Genomic DNA, 14,210 nt, shown 5'->3' with positions numbered 1-14,210 from the left:
GAACATTCACTGTCTTCTTGGTAAGCAACTCCAGCGTAGATCTGTTTTAGGTGAATTCAACTCCCAGAGTCCGGTGGAAAAGCAGACTGAACCACATTTTTTTTTCTTGAGGATTTTGCCTGTGCTTCACTTCTCTTGCTCCTCTCTCCCCAGTCCTTAACGATGACAAGCATACCCATAACATGATGCAGCCACCACTATGAGTGAATATATGGAGAGTAGGACTCAGTAATGTGTTGTATTGGATTTGCCCCAAACATAACACTTTACATTCAGGACAAAAGATGAATTGCTTTGCCACATTATTTGCAATTTTACTTGAGTGCCTCGTAGCAAACAGGATGCATGTTTTGGAATATTTGTATTCTGTACAGTCTTCCTTTTCACTCCGTCATTTAGCTAAGTATTGTGGAGTAACTACAATGTTGTTGATCCATCCTCAGTTTTCTCCTATCACAGCCATTAAACTCTGTAACTGTTTTAAAGTCACCATTGGCCTCATGGTGAAATCCCTGAGTGGTTTCCTTCCTTTCCCAGCAACTTAGTTAGGAAGGACGCCTGTATCTTTGTAGTGACTGGGTGTCTTGATACACCATCCAAAGTGTAATTAATAACCATGCTCAAAGGGATATTCAATGTCTGCTTCTACTTAAATTGCTTGTTAATAAAATGTTTACTCCTGAACTTATTTAGGCTTGCCGTAACAAAGGGGTTGAATACATATTGACTCAAGACATTTTCAGCTTTCCTTTTTTCATTAATTTGTCAATATTTCGAAAAACATTATGGGGTGTAGGCCAGTGACAAAATACATCTAAATGTAATCGATATTAAATTCACAATGTAACACAATTTATTTTTGAAAAAGTCAAGGGGTGTGAATATTTTCTGAAGGCACAGTAACTTCAACCCCATAACCGGTGAACTCTACAACATTAAATCTATATCATCAAACATACCACATTACAATACCAACTCCTATTATCTGTAATAAAAAACAAAACAACAACCTTTAACCTTCTACCTCTTCGATGCCTCCACGTCAGTGTCCACTGAGAACGACTTAATGTCAACAGCCAGCAGAGCAATTCACCTTAACTTCCATTTCGATGAAGTCACTTCGGCCCTTCTCAAAGCATGCTGGGTAAGCCACAGAACACTCCCCGGGATAAAAGCTATTGTTCTAACCACTTAAGAAGGAGGGAAAGAAAGCGAGAGAAAAGTTTGTAAAAGTTTGTAAAAACAAACTACAAGTGGATCAATAGAAAGATGGAGAGAGATGGGAGAGAGAGAGAAAGAGAGAGAGGGAGAGAGAAAGTGAGATGAGAGAGAGAGATGGGAGAGAGAAAGAGATGGGAGAGAGAAAGAGGGAGAGAGAGATGGGAAGAGAGAGATAGAGATTGGAGAGGGAGAGAGAAAGAGAGAGAGGGAGAGATGGGAGAGAGAGTGATGTGAGAGAGAGAGATGGGAGAGAGAAAGAGACAAGAGAGAGAAGGGAGCTGATGGGAAAGAGAGAGAGAGCGATGGGAGAGAGAGAGCGAGATGTGAGAGAGAGAGAGAGTGAGAGAGAGAGAGAGGGAGAGAGAAAGAGAGAGAATGGGAGGGAGAGATCGGGATGGGAGTGAGAAAGAGAGAGATGGGAGAAAGAGAGGGAGAGAGAAAGATGGGAGGGAGAGAGAGAGAGAGAGAGAGAGAAAGAGAGAGAGAGAAAGAGAGAGAATGGGAGAGAGAGATCGAGATGGGAGTGAGAAAGAGAGATGGGAGAAAGAGAGAGGGAGAGAGAAAGATGGGAGGGAGAGAGAGAGAGAGAGAGAGAGAGAGAGAGAGAGATGGGAGAGAGAGTGCGAGGGCGAGATGGGAGAGAGAGACGTGAGACAGAGAGAGAGAGAAAAAAAAAGAAAAAGAAAGAAAGGAAGTAAGAATGCAAAAGAGAGAGGGAGCGATAAAGACAGAGAATGAAAGTGAAATTGAAAGAGCAAGGTAAAAATAGAGATGAATTCAGAGTGATTCTAGCAGCTGCCTGACCACCATGGGATGCAGTGACCTATAGTTCCTGGCGGTGTGTGAGAAAGGAAACAGAAAGTAGATCTAATGAAGCTAACGATGAATTAAACCTGCTTCCCTCCAGGCCCCAGATTACACATATTTCAATAACCAGCATACTTACAACCCGGACAGGGAGACTTATGCACCAACCAGTCTGAGGAATCATCCTAGGTACACCATTCAATACAGTAGTTTAACACTCTAAAGGTTTGGTCTAATATCCTTATCTATGACCCATGTTAACCTTACCAATCACACTAGTGGGAGACCAGTACACTATTAAATACAGTTTTTTAAATGGCAAAAGATTTGACAGACATTCATTTCCTACTAAGAAGCCCAACCTCACCTATTGCAATCAAGGTCAGTTAAACAGTACAATGTTACACTGTGTAAAACCACTAGCATCAATTTCAGTCCCCTATGTTAGGCCCCCTAGCCTAGGCCAAACTTCTGCACTTGGGGTTCTGGAGGGCCACACTGCACTAACACAACTGATTTGGACAATCAAGGTTGTAAGCATTCATTGCTTAGACTAACTGAATCAGGTGTTTGCTCTGGGATAGAACAAAAGCCTGCACACATCGCCACCCCCTAGGTCTAGGTAAGAGATGAAACGACCTTGTAGTGATGAGCATCGTATAGCACATGCTGTCCATGAGACTCAGATGAGGCTAGCACCAAGCAGACATGACTAGTAGAGAGGGAGAGATGGATGTGGTAGGGCTGAGTAGACATGAGTAGTAGAGAGGGAGAGATGGATGTGGTAGGGCTGAGTAGACATGAGTAGTAGAGAGGGAGAGAGATGGGTGTGGTAGGGCTGAGTAGACATGAGTAGTAGAGAGGGAGAGAGATGGATGTGGTAGGGCTAAGTAGACATGAGTAGTAGAGAGGGAGAGAGATGGATGGATGTGGTAGGGCTAAGTAGACATGAGTAGTAGAGAGGGAGAGATGGATGTGGTAGGGCTAAGTAGACATGAGTAGTAGAGAGGGAGAGATGGATGTGGTAGGGCTGAGTAGACATGAGTAGTAGAGAGGGAGAGATGGATGTGGTAGGGCTAAGTAGACATGAGTAGTAGAGAGGGATAGATGGATGTGGTAGGGCTACACACTACAGTGTTTGTCTGTGTCTGTTTTGACCTGCTTTACCTTGGGAAACACAGTGCTTAAAATGACCTTAGAGGACACTTCCATCACACAGTTTACAATCCATGAGAAATGAGGTGTGGGGGACGTTCTCAACAGCTCGTTCATCATGTTAGATGAAGTTCTCCACTCCAGTGAACATGAACATGGCTACATAATACACTCTCACCCTCTCCTTTTAAAACTTCTTAGGGCTAGGCCCCTTTTTTCTCAATTTCCGCCTGAATGACGTGCCCAATGTAAAAACTGCCTGTTGCTCAGGCCCTGATTATGCATATAATTTGTACCATTGGAAATAAAACACTTTGAAGTTTGTAGAAATGTTCAAATAATGTAAGAGAGCATAACACAATAGATAAGGTAGGAGAAAATCCAATGAAAAACCAAACAGAATATGATTTTTTTGGAGAGCCCATGTTCTTACAATAGAAAGTATAGGGGCATACTGAATTCTAGCTCCCAGGATGCAATTCCTATGGCTTCCACAGGGTGTCAGCAGTCTATGTTCAAGGTTTCAGGCTTGTTTCTTCCAAAACGAATAAGAAATATGAGTTTTAGTACAGGGACACAGTCTAGGGAAATTGAGCACGCTATGATGACAGTACACACCTGCTAAAATCGGTTTCCTATTGAACATATTTCTATCCGTAAGAAATATTATAGTTTAATTAGATTTTAGGGTATCTGAGGAGTAAATAGAAACGTATTTTGACTTGTTGAAACACAGTTTAGGGGTAGATTTTCGGATTCCTTTCTTAGCATGTTGAACGAGTGGATCACTCAAATCGATGGCACCTAAACTGACTTTTTGGGATATAAAGATGGATTTTATCTAACAAAACGACACTACATGTTGTAGCTGGGACCCTTTGGATGACAAGTCAGAGGAAGATTTTCAAAAAGTAAGCGAATATTTAATTTCTATTTGTGAATTTGTGAAACCTGTACCAGTGGAAAAATATTTTGATGTGGGGCGCCGTCCTCAAACAATCGCATGGCATGCTTTCGCTGTAATGGCTACTGTAAATCGGATAGTGCAGTTAGATTAACAAGAATTTAAACTTCTAACCAATATAAGACACTTGTATGTTTCTAAATGTTTAATATCCATAATTTTTATGATTATTTATTTGAATTGCGCGCCCTCCAGTTTCACCGGACGTTGTCCCACTAACGGGACGCCTAGCCCAAAAATGCATCTCTCCCGATCTCAAGCCACTCCCTGTTTCTTACTCTTTCACCCATAGGCTTAAACATTCACTCCATCAGCTACCTCTCTTTCTACATCTCTCCCTTCATCCCACTCTCTCTCCCCCTGTCCCTCTCTCCCTCCCTCTCGGAATAGCTAACGCTGTGTTGGTGCATTTGCCACGCTTGGAATTTAGCGTTTAAGCAAAGAAAAATACAATTAATTCCAATTTTCACCCTTCTACTTTCCCTCTCTCTCCTTCACGGAAACATGCTGACACAGAACGATACCCATAGAGAATTAGGACAAAGATGTTTGTTTACGCTAATGAAGGAAATAATGAGAGAAAGGGAATGAGAGAGGACGGAAGGGAGAGAGGGGCAAGGTGGAGATGGAAGTGTGGGGTCGGGACGGAAGGGAAAGGGGGGTGGGGTGGGGACGGAAAGGAGAGAGGGGCGAGGTGGAGATGGAAGGGAGAGAGGGACGGGGTGGAGACGGAAAGGAGAGAGGGACGGGGTGGAGACGAGGTGAGAGAGGCAGGATGGAGACGGAAGGGAGAGAGGGACGGGGTGGAGACAGAAGGAGAGAGGGGCGGGTGGAGACGGAAGGAGAGAGGGGCGGGGTGGAGACGGAAGGGAGAGAGGGGTGGGGTGGAGACGGAAGGAGAGAGGGGCGGGGTGGAGACGGAAGGGAGAGAGGGGCGGGTGGAGACGGAAGGGAGAGAGGGGCGGGGTGGAGACGGAAGGAGAGAGGGGCGGGGTGGAGACGGAAGGAAGAGAGGGGCGGGGTGGAGACGGAAGGGAGAGAGGGACGAGGTGGAGACGAGGTGAGAGAGGCAGGTTGGAGACGGAAGGGAGAGAGGGACGGGGTGGAGACGAGGTGAGAGAGGCAGGGTGGAGACGGAAGGGAGAGAGGGACGAGGTGGAGACGGAAGGGAGAGAGGGACGAGGTGGAGACGGAAGGGGAGAGGGACGAGGTGGAGACGGAAGGGAGAGAGGGACGGGTGGAGACGGAAGGAGAGAGGGACGGGGTGGAGACGGAAGGGAGAGAGGGACGGGGTGGAGACGGAAGAGAGAGAGGGACGGGGTGGAGACGGAAGGGAGAGAGGCAGGTTGGAGATGGAAGGGAGAGAGGCATGGTGGAGACGGAAGGGAGAGAGGGGCAGGGTGGAGATGGAAGGGAGAGAGGGACGGGGTGGAGATGGAAGGGAGAGAGGGACGGGGTGGAGACGAGGTGAGAGAGGCAGGGTGGAGACGGAAGGGAGAGAGGGACGGGGTGGAGACGGAAGGGAGAGAGGGACGAGGTGGAGACGGAAGGGAGAGAGGGACGAGGTGGAGACGGAAGGGAGAGAGGGACGAGGTGGAGACGGAAGGGAGAGAGGGACGAGGTGGAGACGGAAGGGAGAGAGGGACGAGGTGGAGACAGAAGGGAGAGAGGGGTGGGGTGGAGACGGAAGGAGAGAGGGGCGGGGTGGAGACGGAAGGAGAGAGGGGCGGGTGGAGACGGAAGGGAGAGAGGGGCGGGGTGGAGACGGACGGGAGAGAGGGACGGGGTGGAGACGGAAGGGAGAGAGGGGCGGGTGGAGACGGAAGGGAGAGAGGGGCGGGGTGGAGACGGAAGGGAGAGAGGGGCGGGTGGAGACGGAAGGGAGAGAGGGACGGGGTGGAGACGGAAGGGAGAGAGGGACGGGGTGGAGACGGAAGGAGAGAGGGACGGGGTGAGGACGGAAGGGAGAGAGGGACGGGTGGAGACGGAAGGGAGAGAGGGACGGGTGGAGACGGAAGGAGAGAGGGGCGGGTGGAGACGGAAGGGAGAGAGGGGCGGGGTGGAGACGGAAGGGAGAGAGGGGCGGGGTGAGACGGAAGGGAGAGAGGGACGGGGTGGAGACGGAAGGGAGAGAGGGGCGGGGTGGAGACGGAAGGGAGAGAGGGGCGGGGTGGAGACGGAAGGGAGAGAGGGGCGGGGTGGAGACGGAAGGAAGAGAGGGGCGGGGTGGAGACGGAAGGGAGAGAGGGACGAGGTGGAGACGAGGTGAGAGAGGCAGGTTGGAGACGGAAGGGAGAGAGGGACGGGGTGGAGACGAGGTGAGAGAGGCAGGGTGGAGACGGAAGGGAGAGAGGGACGAGGTGGAGACGGAAGGGAGAGAGGGACGAGGTGGAGACGGAAGGGGAGAGGGACGAGGTGGAGACGGAAGGGAGAGAGGGACGGGGTGGAGACGGATGGGAGAGAGGGACGGGGTGGAGACGGAAGGGAGAGAGGGACGGGGTGGAGACGGAAGAGAGAGAGGGACGGGGTGGAGACGGAAGGGAGAGAGGCAGGTTGGAGACGGAAGGGAGAGAGGCATGGTGGAGACGGAAGGGAGAGAGGGGCAGGGTGGAGATGGAAGGGAGAGAGGGACGGGGTGGAGATGGAAGGGAGAGAGGGACGGGGTGGAGACGAGGTGAGAGAGGCAGGGTGGAGACGGAAGGAGAGAGGGACGGGGTGGAGACGGAAGGGAGAGAGGGACGAGGTGGAGACGGAAGGAGAGAGGGACGAGGTGGAGACGGAAGGGAGAGAGGGACGAGGTGGAGACGGAAGGGAGAGAGGGACGAGGTGGAGACAGAAGGAGAGAGGGCGGGGTGGAGACGGAAGGGAGAGAGGGGCGGGGTGGAGACGGAAGGGAGAGAGGGCGGGGTGGAGACGGAAGGGAGAGAGGGGCGGGGTGGAGACGGAAGGGAGAGAGGGGCGGTGGAGACGGAAGGGAGAGAGGGGCGGGGTGAGACGGAAGGAGAGAGGGACGGGGTGGAGACGGAAGGAGAGAGGGGACGGGGTGGAGACGGAAGGAGAGAGGGACGGGGTGAGGACGGAAGGAGAGAGGGACGGGGTGAGACGGAAGGAGAGAGGGACGGGGTGGAGACGGAAGGGAGAGAGGGGCGGGGTGGAGACGGAAGGGAGAGAGGGGCGGGTGGAGACGGAAGGGAGAGAGGGGCGGGTGGAGACGGAAGGGAGAGAGGGACGGGGTGGAGACGGAAGGGAGAGAGGGGCGGGTGGAGACGGAAGGGAGAGAGGGGCGGGTGGAGACGGAAGGAGAGAGGGGCGGGGTGGAGACGGAAGGGAGAGAGGGACGGGGTGGAGACGGAAGGGAGAGAGGGACGGGGTGGAGACGGAAGGGAGAGAGGGACGAGGTGGAGACGGAAGTGAGAGAGGGACGAGGTGGAGACGGAAGGGAGAGAGGGACGGGGTGGAGACGGAAGGGAGAGAGGGGCGAGGTGGAGACGGAAGGGAGAGAGGGACGGGGTGGAGACGGAAGGGAGAGAGGGACGGGGTGGGGACGGAAAGGAGAGAGGGATGGGGTGGAGACGGAAGGGAGAGAGGGACGGGGTGGAGACGGAAGGGAGAGAGGGACGGGGTGGAGACGGAAGGGAGAGAGGGGCGGGGTGGAGACGGGTGAGAGGGTAGCATGAGTTCTTCCACAGTATCACTAGATCTATCTCATAGTGTTCTGTCATGGAGCGGGTGGAGTAAAAGAAGTGTCTTGTTGGGTTTGGTCTGGAAATGCTCCATTTACATCTATTGACATGAACCAGAAAGACACCAACATCCAGGGTTCAAAGACACCGACGTCCAGGGTTCAAAGACACCGACGTCCAGGGTTCAAAGACACCGACGTCCAGGGTTCAAAGACACCGACGTCCAGGGTTCAAAGACACCGACGTCCAGGGTTCAAAGACACCGACGTCCAGGGTTCAAAGACAGTTTGTGCCAAAGATTCCGGGACAAGGAATATGGTACCCAGCTACACAGGATGCAAAAGCTCTCCTCCTTATTCAAATCACATTTTGCAATATGCAACCTAGGAGAAATAATGCAATACGCTGCCTGCAGTGTGGGAAAGAAACAGCATAAAGACAGACGCCCCAGTGGGATGAGAAGCCGTATGTACCTGTTCTGATTTGCAGAGTTTGAATCTGGTCCCCGTCAGGGAGACGTACACTTTGCCTTTGTACCCTCTCAGCTCCATGCTGCCATGTTTGTTGGTGCCACACTTCTGGGGCTTCTGGGAAATGGAGGCAGGGGAGCGTATGGCCGTTTGAAGAGCCTCCATCCACTCCTGACGCTCCCCTGTGTGGGTGGGTGGGTGGGTGGGTGAAGGAGAGGAAGAACAACATATTAGAATAATAGCACAATACGTTAAAAAAAACTGATTCCACCGAAAGAAACCCCCACAGGTGGTGAGATAGACAATACAGTTAGTACCATGTTCACTCTATTGAAAATCTTCTCTCCCTCTCTCTCTCTCTCTCTCTCTCTCTCTCTCTCTCTGCCTCTCTCTCTCTCTCTCTCTCTCTCTCTCTCTCTCTCTCTCTGCCTCTCTCTCTCTCTCTCTCTGCCTCTCTCTCTCTCTCTCTGCCTCTCTCTCTCTCTCTCTGCCTCTCTCTCTCTCTCTCTCTCTCTCTGCCTCTCTCTCTCTCTCTCTGCCTCTCTCTCTCTCTCTCTCTGCCTCTCTCTCTCTCTCTGCCTCTCTCTCTCTCTCTGCCTCTCTCTCTCTGCCTCTCTCTCTCTGCCTCTCTCTCTCTGCCTCTCTCTCTCTCTCTCTCTCTCTCTCTCTTTCTAGTGGCATATTTAAAGGGGCCTTTGGAGAACTACACACTTACACACACCTAGGCTTGTGCATGTCCACAACACCTGGCAACTGCTCTGATAGAGAGCACACGAGGGACAGAAGACAGGAGGAAAGAGAGGAACGAGAGAAAAAAGAGAGGAGGGAGAGAAAGGGCTATTAACTTTATTCAAAACAAAGAGCCTAAGAAACAGTACATCACTTGGGGTGCTGAGACAACAGCTGAGACAACTTTCCATAGTTCCTACCAGCAACATTTCTGTTGTGGTTCTTCAGAAAAATACTACCACCTCACAAAACAGACCCCCAGTGCAGCCAAACTAACTAACTCAAAGACCTTTAAAGGTTGCATGTGGTCATTTAAATTGTATTTTTTAAATCATCACAGTATGTCTAATAAATCAATGTGTGTGTGTTTACTTCATGGAAATACTTCCACATATATTTTGTATCATGCATTTACCTGAGCCTCCTTTTGAAATCAGTCTGATCGTCTGGGGGTGTTCATACCTAACTAGTAGTTGGGTGCCAGGGGGACGGGATGGTAGTTGGGTGCCAGGGGGAGCAGCATGGTAGTTGGGTGCCAGGGGGACAGGATGGTAGTTGGGTGCCAGGGGGACAGCATGGTAGTTGGGTGCCAGGGGGACAGAATGGTAGTTGGGTGCCAGGGGGACAGAATGGTAGTTGGGTGCCAGGGGGACAGAATGGTAGTTGGGTGCCAGGGGGACGGAATGGTAGTTGGGTGCCAGGGGACGGGATGGTAGTTGGGTGCCAGGGGGACGGGATGGTAGTTGGGTGCCAGGGGGACGGGATGGTAGTTGGGTGCCAGGGGATGGTAGTTGGGTACCAGGGGACGGGACGGTAGTTGGGTGCCAGGGGGACGGGATGGTAGTTGGGTGCCAGGGAGACGGGATGGTGGTTGGGTGCCAGGGAGACAGGATGGTAGTTGGGTACCAGGGGGACGGGATGGTAGTTGGGTGCCAGGGGGACAGCATGGTAGTTGGGTGCCAGGGGGACAGCATGGTAGTTGGGTGCCAGGGGGACAGCATGGTAGTTGTGTGCCAGGGGACAGCATGGTAGTTGGGTGCCAGGGGACAGCATGGTAGTTGGGTGCCAGGGGGACAGCATGGTTGTTGGGTGCCAGGGGGACAGCATGGTAGTTGGGTGCCAGGGGGACAGCATGGTAGTTGGGTGCCAGGGGGACAGCATGGTAGTTGGGTGCCAGGGGGACAGCATGGTAGTTGGGTGCCAGGGGGACAGCATGGTAGTTGGGTGCCAGGGGGACAGGATGGTAGTTGGGTGCCAGGGAGACAGGATTGTAGTTGGGTGCCAGGGAGACGGGATGGTAGTTGGGTGCCAGGGGGACGGGATGGTAGTTGGGTGCCAGGGGACAGGATGGTAGTTGGGTGCCAGGGGGACGGCATGGTAGTTGGGTGCCAGGGGGACGGCATGGTAGTTGGGTGCCAGGGGGACAGGATGGTAGTTGGGTGCCAGGGGACGGGATTGTAGTTGGGTGCCAGGAGGACGGGATGGTAGTTGGGTGCCAGGGGACGGCATGGTAGTTGGGTGCCAGGGGACAGCATGGTAGTTGGGTGCCAGGGGGACGGGATGGTAGTTGTGTGCCAGGGGACGGGATGGTAGTTGGGTGCCAGGGGGACGGGATGGTAGTTGGGTGCCAGGGGACGGGATGGTAGTTGGGTGCCAGGGGCGATGGTAGTTGGGTACCAGGGGGACGGGACGGTAGTTGGGTGCCAGGGGACGGGATGGTAGTTGGGTGCCAGGGGGACAGCATGGTAGTTGGGTGCCAGGGGACAGCATGGTAGTTGGGTGCCAGGGGGACGGCATGGTAGTTGGGTGCCAGGGGACGGGATGGTAGTTGGGTGCCAGGGGACGGGATGGTAGTTGGGTGCCAGGGGGACGGGATGGTAGTTGGGTGCCAGGGGGACGGGATGGTAGTTGGGTGCCAGGGATGGTAGTTGGGTACCAGGGGGACGGGACGGTAGTTGGGTGCCAGGGGGACGGGATGGTAGTTGGGTGCCAGGGAGACGGGATGGTGGTTGGGTGCCAGGGAGACAGGATGGTAGTTGGGTACCAGGGGGACGGGATGGTAGTTGGGTGCCAGGGGGACAGGATGGTAGTTGGGTGCCAGGGAGACAGCATGGTAGTTGGGTGCCAGGGGGACAGCATGGTAGTTGGGTGCCAGGGGACAGCATGGTAGTTGGGTGCCAGGGGGACAGCATTGTAGTTGGGTGCCAGGGGGACGGCATGGTAGTTGGGTGCCAGGGGACGGCATAGTAGTTGGGTGCCAGGGGGACAGCATGGTTGTTGGGTGCCAGGGGGACAGCATGGTAGTTGGGTGCCAGTGGGACAGGATGGTAGTTGGGTGCCAGGGGACAGCATGGTAGTTGGGTGCCAGGGGGACAGCATGGTAGTTGGGTGCCAGGGGACAGCATGGTAGTTGGGTGCCAGGGGGACAGGATTGTAGTTGGGTGCCAGGGAGACAGCATGGTAGTTGGGTGCCAGGGGGACAGCATGGTAGTTGGGTGCCAGGGGACAGCATGGTAGTTGGGTGCCAGGGGACAGCATGGTAGTTGGGTGCCAGGGGGACAGCATGGTAGTTGGGTGCCAGGGGACAGCATGGTAGTTGTGTGCCAGGGGACGGCATGGTAGTTGGGTGCCAGGGGACGGGATGGTAGTTGGGTGCCAGGGGACGGGATAGTAGTTGTGTGCCAGGGGACGGGATGGTAGTTGGGTGCCAGGGGGACGGCATGGTAGTTGGGTGCCAGGGGGACGGCATGGTAGTTGGGTGCCAGGGGGACGGCATGGTAGTTGGGTGCCAGGGGGACGGGATGGTAGTTGGGTGCCAGGGGGACGGGATGGTAGTTGGGTGCCAGGGGGACGGGATGGTAGTTGGGTGCCAGGGGGACGGGATGGTAGTTGTGTGCCAGGGGACGGGATGGTAGTTGGGTGCCAGGGGACGGCATGGTAGTTGGGTGCCAGGGGGACGGCATGGTAGTTGTGTGCCAGGGGACGGGATGGTAGTTGGGTACCAGGGGGACGGGATGGTAGTTGGGTGCCAGGGGGACGGGATAGTAGTTGGGTGCCAGGGGGACGGGATGGAAGTTGGGTGCCAGGGGGACGGGATGGTAGTTGGGTGCCAGGGGGACGGGATGGTAGTTGGGTGCCAGGGGGACGGGATGAGAGTTGGGTGCCAGGGGGACGGGATGGTAGTTGGGTGCCAGGGGGACGGGATGGTAGTTGGGTGCCAGGGGGACGGGATGGTAGTTGGGTGCCAGGGGGACGGGATGGTAGTTGGGTACCAGGGGGACGGGATAGTAGTTGGGTGCCAGGGGGACAGGATGGGAGTTGGGTGCCAGGGGGATGGCAGGAGAGGGATAAGAAGGTTTAGGAGGAGTCTCTCTGCTTCTGTTAGTTAGGTAGCTCTCTTCTCAAGTTGTTTCTACACCTCTACAATGTAGAGAAAGAACTAAAACATATGAGCACAGACAAAGATGCTATCACTCTATCAATTACACACACACACACCAACACTGTCCTTCTGTCCTAGCTGTACTCATTGATCTGACCAAGGACAAGAAGTTCCTGTGTCTGTGTATAGAAAAGTACCTCTCAAACCTCCTGGCCCCTTCATGCCCAGCCCAAACGTCCTGGCCCCTTCATGCCCAGCCCAACACCCAGCTCAAACCTCCTGGCCCCTTCATGCCCAGCTCAAACCTCCTGGCCCCTTCATGCCCCTCAACACCCAGCTCAAACCTCCTGGCCCCTTCATGCCCAGCCCAAACCTCCGGGCCTCTTCATGCCCAGCCCAAACCTCCTGGCCCCTTCATGCCCAGCCCAAACCTCCTGGCCCCTTCATGCCCAGCCCAAACCTCCCGGCCCCTTCATGCCCAGCTCAAACCTCCTGGCACCTTCATGCCCAGCTCAAACCTCCTGGCCCTTCATGCCCAGCCCAAACCTCCCGGCCCCTTCATGCCCAGCCCAACCTGGCTCGGCCAAACCATCAGCTACCTTATGAATTCACAAAGAGCCTGGATTAATAAACCATAAAGCCTTTAATAATTCACAGCTCTTCACATCACCAGTCTGTACTGTTCCTCCCTGATTTTGTAGTCCTATTACCTGTCTGTCTGGGAGACACTCTTATTTTCCTTTTCATTTATTCAGGACCTTCCTTCCTTCCTCTCCTCTATCTGCCCTGCCTCGTCACTCCAAGGGAGGGGGATGAAAGAGGGAGACAGAGAGAGAGAGGAAGAGACAGAGAGGAAGGGAGAGGGGAAGAGAAGAAGGGATGAGCGAAGGAAAGGGGGGAGAGGGAGGGAGGGAAGGATAGAAAGAGGTGAGGGAGGGGAGAACAGAGACAACAGGGACAGGATCAGGTGAAAGAGAGACAACAGGGACAGGATCAGGTGGAAGAGAGACGGCAGGGACAGGATCAGGTGGAAGAGAGACGACAGGGATAGGATCAGGTGGAAGAGAGACGGCAGGGACAGGATCAGGTGGAAGAGAGACAACAGGGACAGGATCAGGTGGAAGAGAGACGGCAGGGATAGGATCAGGTGGAAGAGAGACAACAGGGACAGGATCAGGTGGAAGAGAGACAACAGGGACAGGATCAGGTGGAAGAGAGACAACAGGGACAGGATCAGGTGGAAGAGAGACAACAGGGACAGGATCAGGTGGAAGAGAGACAACAGGGACAGGATCAGGTGGAAGAGAGACAACAGGGATAGGATCAGGTGGAAGAGTGACAACAGGGACAGGATCAGGTGGAAGAGAGACAACAGGGACAGGATCAGGTGGAAGAGAGACAACAGGGACAGGATCAGGTGGAAGAGAGACAACAGGGACAGGATCAGGTGGAAGAGAGACAACAGGGACAGGATCAGGTGGAAGAGAGACAACAGGGACAGGATCAGGTGGAAGAGAGACAACAGGGACAGGATCAGGTGGAAGAGAGACAACAGGGACAGGATCAGGTGGAAGAGAGACAACAGGGACAGGATCAGGTGGAAGAGAGACAACAGGGACAGGATCAGGTGGAAGAGAGACAACAGGGACAGGGTCAGGTGGAAGAGAGACAACAGGGACAGGATCAGGTGAAAGAGAGACAACAGGGACAGGATCAGGTGGAAGAGAGACAACAGGGACAGGATCAGGTGGAAGAGAGACAACAGGGACAGGATCAGGTGGAAGAGAGACAACAGGGAC

General features: G+C 53.8%; 1 protein-coding gene across 1 annotated transcript in view; it reads right to left on the bottom strand.

Moving 5' to 3' along the window:
* The window catches only part of arap2 (ArfGAP with RhoGAP domain, ankyrin repeat and PH domain 2), a 187,971-nt gene that overhangs the window by 133,950 nt on the left and 39,811 nt on the right, over nucleotides 1-14,210 (bottom strand). Inside the window, exon 8 of the mRNA XM_045721480.1 lies at nucleotides 8,304-8,482. Within this exon, the coding sequence (XP_045577436.1) occupies nucleotides 8,304-8,482 (179 nt within the window). The remainder of the gene's footprint in view (nucleotides 1-8,303; nucleotides 8,483-14,210) is intronic.

The sequence above is a fragment of the Salmo salar genome, chromosome ssa07 (assembly GCF_905237065.1).
Source record: "Salmo salar chromosome ssa07, Ssal_v3.1, whole genome shotgun sequence".
NCBI lineage: Eukaryota > Metazoa > Chordata > Actinopteri > Salmoniformes > Salmonidae > Salmo > Salmo salar.
This window is presented reverse-complemented; position numbering and strand designations above follow the sequence as displayed.